The sequence below is a fragment of the Brassica oleracea genome, chromosome C7 (genome assembly GCF_000695525.1).
Source record: "Brassica oleracea var. oleracea cultivar TO1000 chromosome C7, BOL, whole genome shotgun sequence".
NCBI lineage: Eukaryota > Viridiplantae > Streptophyta > Magnoliopsida > Brassicales > Brassicaceae > Brassica > Brassica oleracea.
The window spans coordinates 33666886-33685242 of NC_027754.1; the positions used below are offsets into that span (position 1 = coordinate 33666886).

The window sequence follows — 18357 nt, forward strand, 5'->3', positions numbered from 1 at the left end:
TATATAGTAAAAGTATATATGACAATTAATGATTTTGAATAATAAAGATCTGATAAAAAAATAATATATCTTCTATCAATTTTTTTTAATTTTAAACCATTAAAATAATTTAAAAAAATCACAATAACCACATTATAAAACTTTAGATTTTTCTGTATATGTTATATTTTGAATTTTTCAAAACGAGTATAGATTACTAAAACTGTTAAAAGTCCCACATAAACTTTTGTGATCGATGTTTAAATTTTTTCTATAATAAGATACAATGATAATAAAATCATATAAATAAATAATTTTATTTTAATTGGTGTTTATGTATAATTCATATCGTTTAAAGTTAATTATATATCATATACGATATATAAGATTGATTGTTTTGATTTATTTATCCTAAAATGATTGTGAATAAACAAGAGCGGTCATTTCATTTATATGTACAAGCCAATTTATTACATAATAGTAACTGATTTCTTAGTTATTTAATATATAATTATAATTTTATTATTTCATAATATGCAGAAAAATATAAAATAAGTAATAAATATAAAATATTTATCCTGCACAAGGCGTAGATCTTAACATGAGTATGCTTCTCTTTAATAATTTTGAATCTTAAACATTTTCTAAATCTCATGCCAAAATAAAAGAAAGAAATGAGAATAAACTCAGAATCAATAATTATATCGAGCAATAACCAAAATGATACAAAAAAGAAAAAAATATCGAAGATAGATAGGATTGGCACGTGAACGTAAACTTCTCATAACCATAATTAATTTTTAAATCGTTAAATCATGATATAAAACCGATCTAAGATAGTTTCATTGTAACCAAATAGTAGACATGAAATTCTTCGGCCTACACGTTAAGTTTTTATGCGACAAATAATTTTTTGACCTAAAATATTTTTAAAAAGGGGCCAGTTCATTAGCAAACAAATTATGCAATTAACAAATTTTTTTAAAAAAATTTGTTTAAGGGCCAAAAATATTAATTCGATCAATAATATAAATTTTATTTTCCATAAAATATTTCTTAAATAATTTTCATATAAATTTACTTTGCGCAAGGCGCAGGTCTTATCCTAGTTAAAATTAAAATGCGAGAGAATCAATCCTCTGTATATTAATCAAGAAACATTACAACTTCTTTTTGTTGTCACATGTCATTATTATGATGATTTTAGAATCATTAGAAAAATATGTTGGTTCATTTAATTATATAATTTTTATTAAACTAACCATGATTCATTATTAATGTTTTTTATTATATTACTTAAATAAAAGTTACAGAATTACCTAATGTGGCTAAAATATATATGACAATTAATAATTTTGAATAATAAAGATATGATAAATAATAGTGTATCTTCTATCATATTTGTTTAATTTTAAACTATTAAAATAAATTAAAAACTACATTAACCATATAATAAAAATTTAGATATTTATGTCCACGTTATATTTTGAATTTTAAAAACGACTATAAATTATTAAAACTATTAAAAGTCTCACATTCAAATTTTGTGATCCATGGTTTAAAAATACAAATGATTACAAAATCATATAAATAAAAAGTCTAATTTAGTTAATTATTAAGATTAAAAGATATATATATATATATATCATCGTTTTAAATTAAACTATATACCATATAAAATATATAAATATTTTAATTTTGAAATTTATTTTGAACAATTCTTTTTGATAAAATTTTTGAACGAATATTGACAACTTAATTTTTAAAAATTATAAATTACTAAAACTATTAATCCCATAATAAAATTTTTGTCATCAGTAGAGTAGTAGGATAAAATTTACAATTGCCGTTTTGATATCAGTTTTGTCTTCCTCGTTTTTGGCGTCGGATATATAGACATTTCGACTAGTGATGATCAAAGATAATACCAAACTTGGAGTTTTCGTCGCCGTTATCATGCAACATTGAAATGCTATATAGTGTGAGAGGCATCATTTCTATAATTTTTATATAATGAAAATTGTAAGACTTTTTGTAAGACCGTAGACATAGCATGAAGGTGAAGCATTTTCATCACCGGAAGCTCAAAAGAGAAGCACAACATGACCAACCCATGCGCTTTAAGTAACCATAAACCTACACACGGATGGTAATTTGTAAGACTTGATCAAATGCAAATTAAATTCAAATCAGCAGTGGCTTGATCATGTAAGTCCCATATTTTAAAACGAGTTTACTATTTTCGGAAGGTTCCAAACATGTTGATTGTTTTTGAAGATCACCAATTCACCATAAGTTTCTTTTTTTCTCGTTTTATCTTGATTCGCACATAACAAAAATCATATCTCATTAGATCACATTAGATCACAGTTCAGAGTATTGAAAATCCACTTTTAATTAGCCACAAAATGATTATATATGCCGCACAATAATAACAAACTAAAGGAAATGATGATACCCAAATAAATTAAAGGTATAATGATACAATGCACAAGAAAGATAGAATGCCTTTAGAACATGCATTCCTTTAACCTGTTATTGTCGCAACTGTTTTTGTCACGACCCCTTTACACTAAACTTCCTCATATTTTCCTCATTGACATTGCCGTAAAACACACACCCAAATCTTTTTTTTTTCAAAAACCTTTCCGCTTAGGAGCCAAAGTGAAATATTACATATATGTTCTTTCCGCCGATGTGTTAGTTACATGAATAAAAATGATAAGTAGCTAAAAGACGTTAGTAAGAACAAGGTTGACCGATATGCCAATGACACCCCGATCCAGACTCGGTCTGAGATCTCAACCCGAATGCAATAAAGCCCAAAATCGAGCACCATCAAGGTCCATGAAAGAAACATAGGTCCACGAAAATCGAAGTCCATCATGACTTCGAGGAGTCTAACACCCCAAGCTCGGGAATTTAACCCAAAACGTGAAGGAATCAAAGTCATTACAGCCCATCGTAAAATCACATGATCTGCACCGGAAACCATGCCACCGTTACGATATACCGGGACAACCAATAAAAAAGACTAAGAGGAGCCAAAGAAAGGGGATCCGAATTCTATTATAGCTAAATTATATTCTCTTGATATTCAAACTCCATTGTTATCGAGCACACCCTTTGTACTCGTTATTAAATCATCAATAAAACATCTATTTTTTCATAGTTGATCATAGTCTAGTCTTTCTTTTTATAAATTATATTTCTCAGTGAATTTTAGGATTCATCAGGTTCTTTCACACACACCCAAATGACTATACACACAGTTCATACGCTACTATGAACCAAGTTGCTTTGGTCTAGTGGTATAGGAGCTCCAGCTGGAGTGTCCGCCCCTGGGTTCGAACTTTGGCCACTGCGAAATTTACATGTGGGCTGCAGCGCCCGAGACCGAAGACCGTTACACGGTGGGCCACATGGTGACGCCCTGGCAGCGTCCATGCTCACTTCGGTCTCTAGTCTGGACCACTTCGGTTGGGGCAAGATAATCGGTTAACAAAAAAATACGCTACTATGAACTTGGATTGTGTAAGCCAGGTAATGGAAACATTGCATACATCGGTTTTAAGCTAGAGCTTGTTCTATCTTTCATCGAAAAGTCCATATCTGTTCATCTTACAAGAAGAGCTTCACATTCTAAATCTAAGATAGGTTGTGTTCATCTAACCAAGAGTAATAAACTGTCTCTCTTGAAGCAACACGGATTTAGCAAAGAGTATAGCTCTCTCTCTCTCTTGCAACTAAGACCGTATTCTTCAACAAGGTCAAGACGCATTTTTTTTTCATAAGAACAACGCTGCTTCTTAATGTTTTCCCATCTAAAACTAGTTCCACCACTGCACCAAATACATTAGATTCAAAAAAATTATTAACGGGCCTTAAGGGATTAGCCCATAACTTATTTTGGGCCTATTTTATTGTCTTCTCAAAATATTCCTTACAGTGAATCTCCAACTCAGGTTTTTGCCCTAAAACCTCTGTCTTTCGATTTTGCCTCTCAAAATCAAAACTTTGTTCTTAGTACCGAGCCGCCATTGAAGGACCTCCATCCAAAGCTCGTCTTGGTCCTCTGCTACAAAGGGTACAACAAAGTTCTAATTTTTTTTTTTTTTTTGCTTTTAGAAAAGAAAAAAGTTCTAACTTTGTCTCCTCTTTACACTCTCAGCTCGTAGAAAAATGTCTGCAAAGTGGCGAGCTCTCCAGCATCGCCACCGTTACACATACAGCGCCATCGTGTTCCCAACCTCCTTCACCACTTCTTTAAACCAATCTAGTTTATCTCAATGTTGTCCCAAGTTCTACTCCGACATCGAAGAGTTGGTCTCTCTGAACTCAACCTACGCGCAAGTTAACCACGCCAAGAGAGTCGTCGCTTCGTTCGGCGAAGTACTCTCGAAGACCCACGAGAATGACGGGGAGAAAGAGCCAGCCTTTGTACGTGAAGCCATCAGGCTTTACCTTGAGGTTCTCTTCATGGAGAACTCACAGCCTCTTCATAGAACCCTCGTCTCAGCTCTGGCTAAAACCCGTAAGTTCCACTCCGTGATTAGTTCGTGTTTTAGAGAGCTTTGTGATGAGTACGGCGGTTTGGAAGACGGTGGTGGGAAGAGATTCTGCGTGTCTAGAGTTGCTTTATCTGTGATGGGAATGCCTAAATTGGGATACTTGGTTGATATAATTGAGGATTGTGCTGTTTTGGTGGGTCGTGATGTTGTCTCCGGGTTGAACGGTATTGTTTTAGAGACCGAAGCTTGTGCTAGACCTCCTCCTACCGTTATGGAGCAGTGCCAAGAGGCTTTGTCTTGTTCTTATTACTTGTTTCAGCGGTTTCCTTTGAAGTTTAAGAGTTTAGTTGGGGAGGATGCGAGTTTTATGGAGAAGGTTTTCGCTGTTCAGATGAGTATTTTGAAGTCGGCGGCTTTCTCTAGAGACTGTTGTGTGGCTGCTGGTGTGAGTTTCTGTGCTGCTCTACAGGTTTGTCTCGAGGAGGAGGAGGTTGGATTGTTTATAGCTCAAGGTATGTTTCGCTGGAGCGGTGTCGTTGAGTTTAATGATATTGTTGGTAAAATTCCATTTGGTGGAGACATTTGTTCTGAGATCAGATGCTTTTCGTCTCTGAGTAGACTCTGTTTGATCAGAGGCATTCTTACAGCGGTTTCTAGAGGTGTTCTGGTTTCCTCTGTTGATTGTGATAACAAAACTATTCTGTACGATGGAATATTGCCTGAGCTTTGTGATTTATGCGAGAACCCTATCGACAGCCATTTAAACTTCCACGCGCTAACCGTGATGCAGATCTGCTTGCAACAGATCAAGATGTCTACGTTGAACGATCTGGCGGAAGATTATGATCCAATGCCGGACAGCAAAGTCTCCCGGGTGCTCAAAATCATATGGAACAACTTGGAGGATCCTCTGAGCCAGACGGTCAAGCAAGTTCATCTCATGTTCGACCTCTTGCTAGACATTCAAACCACCGTTCACCAGACGTATGATAAAGTGGAAGTGAGGGAGTCTCTGCTGAAGATTGTTAATTACCTTCTTCGTTTGGGGTCACGGTGTAAAGGAAGGTACGTTCCGTTAGCGTCCTTGACGAGGCGGTTAGGTGCGAAGACTCTGTTGGATATGAGTCCTAACCTATTGTTTGAGATGGCGAATGCGTATGTTGATGATGATGTCTGCTGTGCTGTCACGTCGTTTATAAAATGTTTCCTTGAGATGTTGCGTGATGAATGCTGGGGGAGTGAAGGCGTCGAACGGGGCTATGCGGTTTATCGACAGCGTTGTTTGCCTCCTTTTCTTTACGGTCTTGCTTCTGGAATGTCGAAACTCAGGTCTAATTTAAATACTTATGCAGTTCAAGTTTTGCTAGAGCTGGATGTGGATTGTATATTTCCTTTGCTTGGTTTGATATCAATTGGGCCGAGTGAGGAAGAGACCAAGCTAGTCTACACTGAGTTGAGTAGCATTAGTATGGAACTGACAGTTGAGCAGAAAGTGGCTGTGTTAGTGTCGCTGCTGAAAGTTTGTCGCACACTTGCCTTCCTTGAAGGGGACATTGAACAAAAAGGAAGCGCTGATGCATTTGCATTTGTCAAAATCAAGGGTATCGAGTTGAAAGTCCCCGTTGAGTGGCTTAAAATGGCATTGACACATGTTGATGAGTCCGTTCGTGTGGATGCTGCAGAGACGCTCTTCTTAAACCCCAAGACAGCTAGTCTTCCTTCCCCCTTAGAGCTCTATCTCATCAAGGAGGCTGTTCCCTTGAACATGAGGTCGTCTTCCACAGGTTTTCAAATGAAATGGACTAGTTTGTTTAGGAAGTTCTTTTCTCGAGTTCGCACGTCGCTGGAGAAGCAGTATAAGCTAGGAAGCTGGCAGCCACGCCTAGCGAACGGAAACAGTGAAACATGTTTGAGTAAAAAGTGTGACGAGGATGCAGTCTTACGAGCAGAGAGTCTGTTCAAGTTTATGAGGTGGCTGAGCTCGTTTTTGTCTTTGTCTTGCTACCCTTCTGCTCCTTACAGGAGAAAAATAATGGCGACAGAACTTATACAAATCATGATTGAATTCTGGCCTATCGTACCTTCCAAGGACCCCATTTCTCATCTTTACCCTTACTGTGATATTGTCACCTCGCATGATTCAACGTTATTGCTGGTGGGATCGATTGTTGATAGTTGGGACAGGCTTAGGGAAAACGCTTTCCGTATATTGCTTCATTTCCCAACTCCATTTACCGGCGTTTCAAGCGAAGACATGGTTCAGACCATTATCCCCTGGGCCAAACATCTAGTCTGCAGTCCACGTGTAAGAGAGAGCGATGCAGGTTCTTTGACTCTACGGCTCATCTTTAGAAAGTACGTCTTGGATCTTGGATGGATAGTCAAGGTTTCCACCGATGTTGTTTGTTGTCAAAGAGAGTGTGAAGCCACGAATGGGTTTTATCAGAACTCCAAGCCCAAGTATCCTGTGATTGAGTATATCAAATCGCTGATTCACTGGCTTGATACTTGTGTGAAGGAGGGAGAGCGTGATCTCTCTGAAGCGTGCAGAAACAGTTTTGTTCATGGAGTGTTACTGGCTTTACGTTATACTTTTGAGGAATTGGATTGGAACTCCAACGCAGTGTTATCTAGCGTATCAGAGATGAGAGAGGAACTTGAAAAGCTTCTTAAATTGGTGACGCGGATAACTACGTTGGCGCTCTGGGTGGTTTCTGCAGATGCTTTGTGTTTGGATGAGGATATGGATGACATAGTAGATGACGATAGTTTCTTGTCAGATGTTCAAGATGCTGCTGCTGCTACAGCTATCTCAAAGGAACAAAAGGATACACATCCAAAACCTGTTCAAGAAACAATACAATCAGAACAGGTGGTTATGGTTGGTTGTTGGCTCGCCATGAAGGAGGTACTGGTTCTGTCTTCTTCTCCCAATTATCTTTACTTTGACATCACTTTTTTCTGTGTGTTTCTTAAACTGTCTTCTTTCTACAGGTGAGTCTTCTTTTAGGAACCATCATAAGAAAAATTCCATTACCTACCAGCAGCCTTGCACCTTTAGAGAATGGTGATCTGGCTTCTGCAGTCCCTGATGATTCAGTAGTAGGAAATTCTGAATCACTGCTTGACCTGAAGCAGCTTGAAAAGATTGGAGATCACTTCTTGGAAGTACTTTTAAAAATGAAGCACAATGGTGCCATAGATAAGACAAGAGCTGGGTTTTCAGCTCTGTGCCACCGTTTGCTATGTTCTAACGATCCAAGGTATGATTCTAAGCTTCTTGCATGTCCATGTAATATTGTAATTTGTTCTTCTATTTACCGACATATTGTGTTCGTGTTTTTCTTTTTGTAGACTTTGTAGGTTGACAGAATCCTGGATGGAGCAACTTATGGAAAGAACCGTAGCCAAAGGACAAACAGTGGACGATCTGCTAAGAAGAAGTGCAGGCATTCCGGCTGCATTCATCGCTCTGTTTCTCTCAGAGCCAGAAGGTTCACCAAAGAAACTTCTCCCACAGGCGCTTAGGTGGCTGATAGGTCTTGCAGAGAAGCCTCTCATGGATCCCGTGGAGCAGAAGGATTCTAATTCTAAACATATGGATGAGGAGGTCGATCCTTCTAATATGCATCCAAGTGAAAAACTCTCAAAGGTCCGTGATGAAGGTGTTGTTCCAACGGTGCATGCCTTCAATGTTCTCAAAGCTGCTTTCAACGACACAAACTTGGGCACTGATACTTCTGGATTTTCTGCGGAGGCTATGACTGTTGCAATAAGATCCTTCTCTTCACCATATTGGGAGGTCAGAAACAGTGCCACACTTGCGTATACCGCCTTGCTACGCCGAATGGTTGGTTTCCTTAATGTTCAAAAACGTGGATCTGCTCGGCGTGGCTTGACTGGCCTTGAATTTTTTCACAGGTATGTCTATTAGATCCTCCCCAGTGTGAAATAAAGATCTTTGTAGTTAGTTAATATTGTGGTGGTTTCTTTGAAGGTACCCCTTGTTGCACCCTTTCATATACGGTGAACTAAAGGCAGCGACTGATATGCTCGACACATCTGGTCCATCAGATTCAAACCTCGCAAACCATGTGCATCCGAGTTTATGGCCCATCCTCATTCTCTTATCAAGGCTCAAGCCTTCACCCATCGCAAGTGAATCTGGAGATGACCTGGACCCTTTTGTGTTCATGCCCTTTATTATGAAATGCTCTACTCAAAGCAATCTCCGTGTTCGTGTTTTGGCATCCCGTGCTTTAGTAGGTCTCGTTTCCAATGAGAAACTACAAAGCGTTCTTCTCCGCATTGCCTCAACATTGCCTTCTAATGAAGTCCAATGTGGGTCCTTCAACTATCTTCACGGAGTTTTGTTGCAGCTTGGCAATCTCCTAGATACAAACTGTAGAGACCTTGCTGATGACTCCAAGAAGGATCAGATTATCGAACAACTAGTCAATGTCCTTGCGAAATGCACATGGATGGTTTCTCCGTTACTGTGCCCTTGTCCGATCATCAGTACATCGTTCTTGAGAGTGCTTGATCATATGCGAGCTATTGGATGGAAAAATCTAAGGGATGTTTACAAGTTGCATTTGGATTTATCTACAAGGTGCTTGGATGCAGACGCTTCTTACGGTTTCTCCTACTATGACCCTACAGTCGCTGAGCTTAGGGAGCAGGCAGCTGTATCTTACTTTGGCTGCGTGTTTCAGCCATCTGATGAAGCAGCTGAAGTGTTCCAAATCACTCAAAAACCAAATTCGCCGTTGCAGAAAGTTCCTGAAGCGTTAGATTTTCCTGACCTTAAGGATAGGCTCCTCCGTTGTTTATCTGATCAGTCATATGAAGTTCGTTTAGCAACACTGAAGTGGTTTCTGCAGTTTCTGAAAGCAGAAGATTCCAGTTTCTCAGAGACGAGCAGTATCTGGCATTGGGCGAGTAACGGACTCCAGGTGATGTTATTGGATCTCTTGGAGAAGGAGAAGAATCATAGATGTGAGAATTACATTCTGAGGATTCTTTGCCAGTGGAATCTTCTTATGTTAAAAAAATCATCCAAAGAAGGCGTTTATGTTGGTTCGTTGAGTTATGATTCGGTGGTTCATCTTTGGGGTAGGCTGACTTCTTTATATGAGAGGACAAGACATGTTAAGACTCGAGGTACACTCATGTCTTGCCTAGCGATTTGTGTGAAACATCTCACTGGTTTGTTCTTTGACAAAAAGGAAGAGGAGCCAAGATGGAGTTGTGTAATCGATTGTGTCTCCTACTTTGTTAACTTGATCAAAGAGAAAAGCTCATCATCCGAGCAAGTGAATGTTCGCCAAGCATCTGCAGAGGCTATTATAGCATCTGGTATATTAGAACAAGCGAATCTCATTGGTCCTCTTGTTTCAAATCACCAAACACCCTCACGAAGCAAGTTTCAAAACGCTTGTGATGTATACGCGTATCAGATCCTGGAGATGTGGTTCACTTGCATCAAACTGCTGGAGGACGAAGATGATCTCATCAGGTCAAAACTCGCCACGGATGTCCAGAAGTGTTTCTTCTCCACTGCCATGGAAGTGCCTACGCAAGTTGAGAAAGTCTTGGAACTGAGCTTCGACCATTTATCTTCCGTCTTTGGTCATTGGAACGAGTATTTCTTGTATCTCTCGAGATGGGTCTTCAGCACTGCAGATTACACTGCGCCGCTAAAGGGAGGCAGTGATCTAGTGAGACGGGTTTTCGACAAGGAGATAGATAATCACCACGAAGAAAAGCTCCTCATCTTGCTGTTTTGCTGCCACCATCTACAGACGCTAGCGAACAGGGACTTGCCCCAAGGGCAGATACTGGAGTGGAGGAGCAAATTTCACAATAAGCTGCTTTGTTTCGCTAAAGACCATGTGGGGAAACAAAGAGAGAGCTGGGTGGGAGGTGTAGGGAACCACAAGGATGTGTTTTTGCCACTTTATGGTAACCTCTTAGGTCTCTACGTCTTCTCCAACTATATTCTCAGATTCTCAACTGATGGCAATGACAAGAAAGCTATGTTTGCTGATATGGTTGAGCTCGGGGAAGCCTTGAAACCGTTTCTGAGGAACCCTTTGGTGTCTAACATGTTCAGAGTAGTTGTCGGATTACATGAGAAGTCGGTGGATGATTCTTTGGTGGACCTGTCTAGTGTTCTTGCTGGAGAGGTTTGGGAAGGTTTTGATCCGTATTTTCTTCTCAGATAGATGGTAATGGTATGTTTTGGTCTCTCTCTCTCACGCTCTCTGCTTTGTTGTAACAATAGTTTTGGGAACTTTGAAAATATACTTTTTGCTATTTACGAGGTTATGCCACAATGATTCTAAAACATAAGAGTACTACGCCCTTGGACAAATACTATTTCAACATTGTGATTTTTACAAAATGTTAATGGATTATGACCTTGTCATGTAAATTTAGACCTTTCTTATATATATGACTTGTGACGGTGGGGACACTACTTGCTGAAAAGACAGTACACGTTGTGGCACATGCATTTGCCAGGGCTGGTTCAATACTTCCTTTGACTGCATTGCTGATTAAAGCAATTGATACAGGATGATGATGATGATTCTGTGTCCAAAACAACCATCTATGTCTTCGAGAATTTATGTTTTCAAGTTTAATAAATCATAGTTTGGAAACAATAGCTTGATAGGCTAAGACGCGTTGAGTCAAAAATGTAGTCATTATCCACTAGTATGTATCCAAACGGTGAATTAATGTGTAAGCAAAAACTATATGATTTACATTTTCATCTCCTCCCACTTTAAAAATGTTTCCAACCTAGCCGCACTTTATTGTGTGTTATTTTATCTTTATTTTTAGTATATATGTTATCTCTAGTTTAGAATTATTCAAGTCTCTATCATATAAGTCTCAAGCATTATTCATCAGGCCATTCATCCTCTTAGTATTAGGTATTTTAGGTGCAAGACAATCTACTCCAGTGGATCGATTTTTGGTGGTTATAATGCATAATGAAGTCAAAAAATCTGCATGAATAAGGCGGTTTAAACGGCCTAAACTATTTAAGAAGAATTTTTGGACATTACTATTTCATAATAACTACTATTTATAAGTTTGTTCTCATTTGACTCAAAATTGATTAAAATTAATAAGAAGAATAACAATTTTCTGAGTCGTGTAATAGCATAGGTAAGCATAACGATTGAACATTGTCCATTTTTTTATAAAAAAAATATTTATAAAAACATCTAAACTAGAATTTAAAACTTTAAATTTTCATTTATATCATATCATTTAAAACGAAAAGAAAAAAAAAATCATAAATTAACTTTAAACTTATATTGTTACTTTTTATTTATACCCTTGACTTTTTTTTTGAATGGCACTAACAATCAAATTGGCAAATAAAGGTAAAATACTTGACTTGCCAACGGCTAGTCTTCTTGATACCTTTAAGACTTGACCAGATGGCCGGAATATCTGAGAAGATGACTTCAATTAATGGGTCCCAGTTTATAAAATAAGGCCCAATATTTGATCACCAGGCCCAAACATTCAATAGCCTTAACTCGGTAGTTTAACAACTTGATAACCAAACCTAACAACCGGTTAAGTTCGGTTATCAATTCGTTTTGGTTAAAGGAAAATGGTACCGGTCGCATGCACTGTCACTTGCTGATAATAAATATCGACTGAACTATGCATTTGTTCTTATGTATTACTGCATGTGCGCTTGCAGTGCTTTTATTTCTCTTCATTGCAAATATTATTTTAGTTTTCTGTTTTTAATATTGGCAAATACTAGTCAATACCTAATATTTATTGTTTATGCTTATAAATTATAATTTTCTCTCTTTTTATTTATTTTATCTATCTAATAACTAAAATAGGTATTTACGCTGGAAAATGTGCTTTGCCCGTCCCTACATCACAAGCACCATCCATACATCACACATGCATTCCATGTTATTGAGTCGTCATTTAATAATACCAAAACATTTTTATGCATTTATAAGAATATTATGCCTCTGATATTCCACCTCCATGCTTATTATGATTCATCCCTACACTTTTAATGCGTTATGTGAGAATTGAGATATATTATATAGTAAGAATATCAAATCTACAATATATATGAGTTGAAAATTCGTATTACTTTAAAAGAAAGTTGGATTCGTGTTATATGAGTTGTATTTTTATTGACGTCTTTGAGTTGATAACGCAACTATGCAATTTAAATCTAAATGGTTGATAAACAGCCTGTTAACACAATAAAAAAAAATCGTACATAATCGGTAAACTGTCGACAAAATGAAATTTCACACTTGTTATTAAAAAAAGAAAACCTACCTGCATAAAATAAATAGACATAGCACAAAAGAGACGAAATTGAAGGAGTCCCGTGTCTCTTCTTCTTCCTTTTCTTCCGGCCTCGTGAAAATCAAATTGATCTCATCTTTTTAACTATTTGTTGACATATATACATACATACACATGTTCACATAAATAGATATGGTTGTATGACTTGTGTCTATCAAATCCAGAAATCTCCATTATCTTATGCCAAATTCTCATACTAATATCTCTAATTAATCTCCTTACACCACCTACGATAACGACATATGTAACGTACAATTAATGTCATCTAAAACTATGTTAACCAAAAATCCAGATGTGGTCCACTAATACCAATCGCGAACCATACCCGAATAAAACATACAAAATCATATTTTCATATATTATCATGGAATACAAACATTTTATATAGAGAAGTCCTTAACATCATGAATGACTAGACCATCATGTAATTTGACAAACGCCAAAGACCCATTGGTTCTATCCGAAACAGCAATTTTTTTCCTTTTTAAAAGAATACCAATTCATTTTCATGGAACACCGAAGCAGCAAATCATGACGCAGAGAAAATCTCGTTCGTCAAAAGACCCTTTCGTCAATTTCTATTATTAACAAAGCCTATGCATTACACATAAATGCAATAGCCACTATTCAATTCTTAAAATTATCATAGCAATAAATCAAAAGCTAGAGAGGGAGATAGCATCTCACATATCATTATCATGTTATCATGCATGTTCCCGTTATTCTTCATTTTTAAATAACATAACCCAGTTGTTCAAAAAAAAAAATAACATAACCCAGTTGTTCAAAAAAAAATAACATAACCCAAATAATAATATTTTTTTTGATATTAGGGTTTTTGAAAGGAGCAAGCCCACATTGAATGCCACGCGGTTTTGTGTGGAGAGTAGAGACTTTTACTTTCGCTACACAGCTGACTTTGGAGGCTTTACCTCTACTTTTGTAGTTAATGCTTTACACATTTTATTATAATTTATTTTATATTTATTAGATTAAATACTCGATTTTGAGAGACCAAGAGGGGTCAGCAATCTCTCTTTCTATTTATATATATATAGAAGAAGAAGGTGGACATAGAACTTTGTCGCCAAGCTTAACCATTAGATACATCCAAAGTTATGAGTACTAATTAGTGAGCTCAAGAGTACTGTGACTTATCAACAAGTTATTCCAATTTTCTTCTATTTTCTTGGCAAAGAGTTGTTGTAGTGGGAAACTAAGAGAGGGAAAAAAGTTAAAAAGGGAGTGATTTTTAATTAGATTAAGAGAGCTCAAGATAATGGTGAGACCTCCTTGTTGTGACAAAGGAGGAGTGAAGAAAGGGCCATGGACTCCTGAAGAAGATATCATTTTAGTTACTTACATCCAAGAACATGGCCCTGGTAATTGGAGAGCCGTTCCGACCAATACTGGTATGCCAATCTTCATTCTTCATCTCTTTCGTTATTTACATAGATATTAAATCATCTCTCAAGGTTTATATGTATATATGTAGACAAGGAACCAAAATGGGTATGGATTAAATTTGGCTAACTAATATATACACTGTTCTCCAAATGGGTTTGATTGTGAAATAATCGTAACCAAAACTATATTTGAAATAAATTAGCTAGGGTTTTGCCGTTTTGGTTAATGAATTTAAGATCGAGATTTAATGCATGAGATCTTGTTCTTGTTATATATATATATATATGTATGTATGTATGTAAAGGTCAAGTCTCTACTCATTGGTTTTAACTTTTAAACATTTTTTAACCTTTATGAACATTTTTTCTTGGAAATTTAGGATTGCTTAGATGCAGCAAGAGTTGTAGGCTTAGATGGACAAACTATTTAAGGCCAGGAATCAAAAGAGGCAACTTCACAGAACATGAAGAAAAGATGATTGTTCATCTCCAAGCCCTATTAGGCAATAGGTAAATTTAATTATTCACTCCTAAATCAAAAGATGATTTCTCTAATTTTGTTTTCCGCAATTTTTTTGAGTTTAAACGAAGGAAAAAAAATAATAGACGGCATTTAATATTTGGTGTAGATGGGCTGCAATTGCATCATATCTTCCACAAAGGACCGACAATGACATTAAGAACTATTGGAACACTCATTTGAAGAAGAAACTCAACAAAGCCAATCAAGATTCTCATCAAGATTTTGATCAATCAAGAGACCTCTCTTCTTCTCCATCATCTTCTTCTGCTAACTCCAACTCAAACATCTCAAGAGGCCAATGGGAAAGAAGGCTTCAAACTGATATTCACTTGGCGAAGAAGGCTCTCTCTGAGGCTTTGTCTCCTGCTGTGGCGCCAATCATTACCTCTACATTTGCCACCACGGCCACAACATCTTCTTCTGCTGAATCAAGACGTTCTACTTCCTCAGCTTGCAGGTTTCTTAGGACGCAAGAAACATCTACCGCTTATGCCTCGAGCACCGAGAATATAGCAAAATTGCTCAAAGGGTGGGTGAAGAACTCTCCGAAGAATTCGAACTCTGCGGATTTAATGGTTTCTCCAGATTCTGAGACAAAAGATGTGCTCAAGAGTGATGTCGAGGACTGTGCAGGGGAATTCCAGTCATTTTCGGGGTTTGATCACTTGAAAGATTGTGACTCATCATATCATCAGGCTGGAGTATCACCGGATCATGAGACCAAACCAGACATAACTGGATGCAGTAACCAAAGTCAATGGTCTTTGTTTGAAAAGTGGCTGTTTGAGGATTCTGGTGGACCGATTGGTGATATTGTGTTGGATGAAAACCCTAATTTCTTCTGAAGAATTTGCCTAATCAGATGGTTCTAATTTTAGGATCATCATCTCTTTTTCTTTTTATAATTTGTTTATTTTTGGCTTTCCGAATTAACTAGCTTAGATATCCTGAGCTAATATTAATAATTTTATTTATTTTCCCTCGGTAATTACAATTATTATGGGGGCGTTGTTTTACAAATGGCCTTATGAATTCCAAAGGGGTAAAATATTGCTCACCCAATGTTTTAGTATTGGCGTAAAATTCCATATCTATATTTTCAGTTTACTAAATGTTATATTGAATCATTGTTTTTACTATGTTATATTCGAGTCTTTGAAATGTCCACATTGCATGTAGACATAAACGCCAATATATTTATATACCTAAACTGAAATGACAAAAAAAAAACCAAACTTAGCAACTTGTTAAGTTGTTTACTAATATCGGGATTAGTTAGGCTAATTCAGTATAAGATGCGCTCTATGTGTAGTGGGTAGATGAGAACTATTGCTATAAAACGATTACTACTAGTAAACAATCAATACTTACAAGTTCCAACTTGCCCTTTTATTAGCAGAAAAGTACACTACACTTGGTTTAGAGTGTCAAATGGCGCCGCTCATCAAAAGAAAAACGTAGATTTAAAGACAGGCTTACTATTGGTGAATTTGATACACCTATTGATAAAGAAAATAACACTAGTAAATAAAATTAAATGAAATATTTATTGCTTGAAATAAATGGGGCCGACAAGTTATAAAAGTATTTTAAAACGGGATGGATTGAAAGTGATGAAGAATTAAAGTTTGACTTTCAATCTTTTGTGACCTTGTGAGTTGTGTTGTGACTCGTGACTTACCTACACCACATAGTTACTAAGATAAGTTCTCCAGAAGTCAATGTCACCATTAATTTACCATCTCCTTTGGTTTTAAGATAATGCGTCGTGGTCGTTTGACGGTAAAAGAACAGTGGAATCATGTGTTAACAAAAATTGAACCGGAGATTAAATTGAGCTAGTGTTATTGTTTGTTGGATTATGGTTCAATCGGCCTAACCCACTATTCCCAAATGAATTAATATGACATAAGTTTATACACTGTAATTTTTTAAGCTAATACATTGTATTTGTCCCACTAATCTCGTAAAGAGAAAATTTATCATGAATTTTTTTATCCAAACAAGAAATAGTGAAAATCATATAGAGGCACAAGAAGCAGCAGCTCCTTTGCTGTAAAGCTTATGTACGGCAAGAACCGTATGCAACTTCTTGGCTTTTGATTTAATTCTCATCAGCCGTTTTATTTTATCTTTTGTTGATTTAAAAATTAAAACAGCAGGCATAAATATATACATGGTTCATCAGTATTTTGCCTACATTATACACTACAAGAAAAATCGGTATTAGTAGCACCCGAAAAACGCTATCATAGGGTTTCATAGCGTTTTTGTAAACCCTCTGATAGCCGCAGCTATGGTAGACCCTCCCCTCTTATCGTAGCGTATTTTCGTGTGCTACAAGAAATAGAGATATTGTAGTGTTTATCATGTACTATATTAAATTGTTTTAATAGCACCTTATTTTGGCTATTCATTATTTTTTATGGCGTTATTATTTTGTAATAACGTAATTTATAATAACATATTTTCAGTGCTATGAATATTGATTGCTGACAAATAAAAAAATGATATATAAAAATGGGTTTACAACTGATTTCGATATATAAATTAAAACGGTTTATAAATTATTTCGGTTTATATTAAAAAATCGGTTTACAACTGATTTCGGTTTATAAATTAAACCAGATTACAAATATTTTCGGTTTACAAATTAAACCGGTTTAAGAACTAAATCTGGAAAAAAAACCTAACTACTTCGCATGCCTCCTCCGCTCTGCCTCCTCCGCCACACAACATCCATCTATGAAACCTAGTTTTCCAAAAGCCTAACTTTAAGCCGCTACTCTCTCCTCCTTTCATGGTTGTCATAGACGCCATCTCCATCACTACAGAGCTCCGATTTCGCCTTACCTCCACCTCCTTTAAGCTCCTATGCCTTGTTCACCTTCTTATTCATCTGCCTTCGCCCCTTCTCTCTTCTCTATGTCTCCTGATGTTCTTCATCTTCTGTTTATCCTGAAACCCAGATTTCAAAACACAAACATAAAAAGATTTAAACTTTCATGGCAAATCCTTTCCATCAACTTTCTATACCAAAAACAGTGACAAAACCAGAATCAAGAGAGAGAGAGAGAGAGATGCGTAGGAGATATAAAGACCTGTTTCTGATTTAGGTTTTTGGGTATCTCAGAATCTAGGAGGTGACTTGGTGGAGCCATCACGTGATTCACCTCTTCTTCCTCTCATCCTTCGGCATGGTCTTCTTCGGCTGCGTTGCTGTAGTCGTCTCTCTCGTGTGGTCCCTTCCTGAAGAACCCTAAGATAGGGAGGATCACTTTACCTGGGTGTTGGATATGATCCGAGAAGGCAAACGACACTTCTGGAACTGAGATGGATTAAAAGGATCGTCAAGAGATGCAGAATGACTCTTGATATACCCACGATCTAAGGCTAACCACCAAAGAAAGAATGAATGTGTTGGCTAACCACCAAACAACACACAAAGATGAATTGGCTGACCACCAAATCAACAAGCCGGTTCACACCAATGAACTAGCTAAAGAACTCTCTCTCTCTCACTCAGAGAAGAAACAAAATAAACAACCAAAACTGAACTGATTTTATT

General features: G+C 36.8%; 3 protein-coding genes across 11 annotated transcripts in view; 2 read left to right on the top strand and 1 right to left on the bottom strand.

Moving 5' to 3' along the window:
- Positions 1-3941: 3941 nt before the first annotated feature.
- On the top strand, positions 3942-10926 carry LOC106305994 (thyroid adenoma-associated protein homolog). Its single transcript, XM_013742440.1, has 5 exons — positions 3942-4066; positions 4151-7398; positions 7485-7753; positions 7845-8411; positions 8488-10926. Exons 2-5 carry the CDS (start codon positions 4162-4164, stop codon positions 10715-10717), a joined length of 6303 nt encoding a protein of 2100 aa, XP_013597894.1. The 5' UTR covers positions 3942-4066; positions 4151-4161; the 3' UTR covers positions 10718-10926.
- Positions 10927-13895: 2969 nt separating this feature from the next.
- Positions 13896-15777, top strand: LOC106306440 (myb-related protein 306-like). Its single transcript, XM_013743058.1, has 3 exons — positions 13896-14272; positions 14647-14776; positions 14896-15777. The coding sequence occupies exons 1-3, from the start codon at positions 14140-14142 to the stop codon at positions 15632-15634; spliced, it is 1002 nt and encodes a 333-aa protein (XP_013598512.1). The 5' UTR covers positions 13896-14139; the 3' UTR covers positions 15635-15777.
- Positions 15778-15912: 135 nt separating this feature from the next.
- The window catches only part of LOC106306441, a 6503-nt gene continuing 4058 nt past the window's right edge, over positions 15913-18357 (bottom strand). For 4 of the 9 annotated variants that reach the window (XR_001263150.1, XR_001263149.1, XR_001263148.1 and 1 more), the window contains one exon: positions 15913-16288. The gene's annotated coding sequence lies outside the window, so the exon portion shown is untranslated. The other 5 variants (XM_013743065.1, XM_013743060.1, XR_001263146.1 and 2 more) reach the window with 4 other exon arrangements.

Coding starts and splice junctions, on each gene's coding strand:
- LOC106305994 (XM_013742440.1), top strand. CDS start 4,162: ATGTCTGCAAAGTGGCGAGCTCTCCAGCATCGCCACCGTTACACATAC. Junction 7,399..7,484: donor GTTGGCTCGCCATGAAGGAG/GTACTGGTTCTG, acceptor TTCTTTCTACAG/GTGAGTCTTCTTTTAGGAAC. Junction 8,412..8,487: donor GGCCTTGAATTTTTTCACAG/GTATGTCTATTA, acceptor GTTTCTTTGAAG/GTACCCCTTGTTGCACCCTT.
- LOC106306440 (XM_013743058.1), top strand. CDS start 14,140: ATGGTGAGACCTCCTTGTTGTGACAAAGGAGGAGTGAAGAAAGGGCCA. Junction 14,273..14,646: donor AGCCGTTCCGACCAATACTG/GTATGCCAATCT, acceptor TTGGAAATTTAG/GATTGCTTAGATGCAGCAAG. Junction 14,777..14,895: donor CAAGCCCTATTAGGCAATAG/GTAAATTTAATT, acceptor TATTTGGTGTAG/ATGGGCTGCAATTGCATCAT.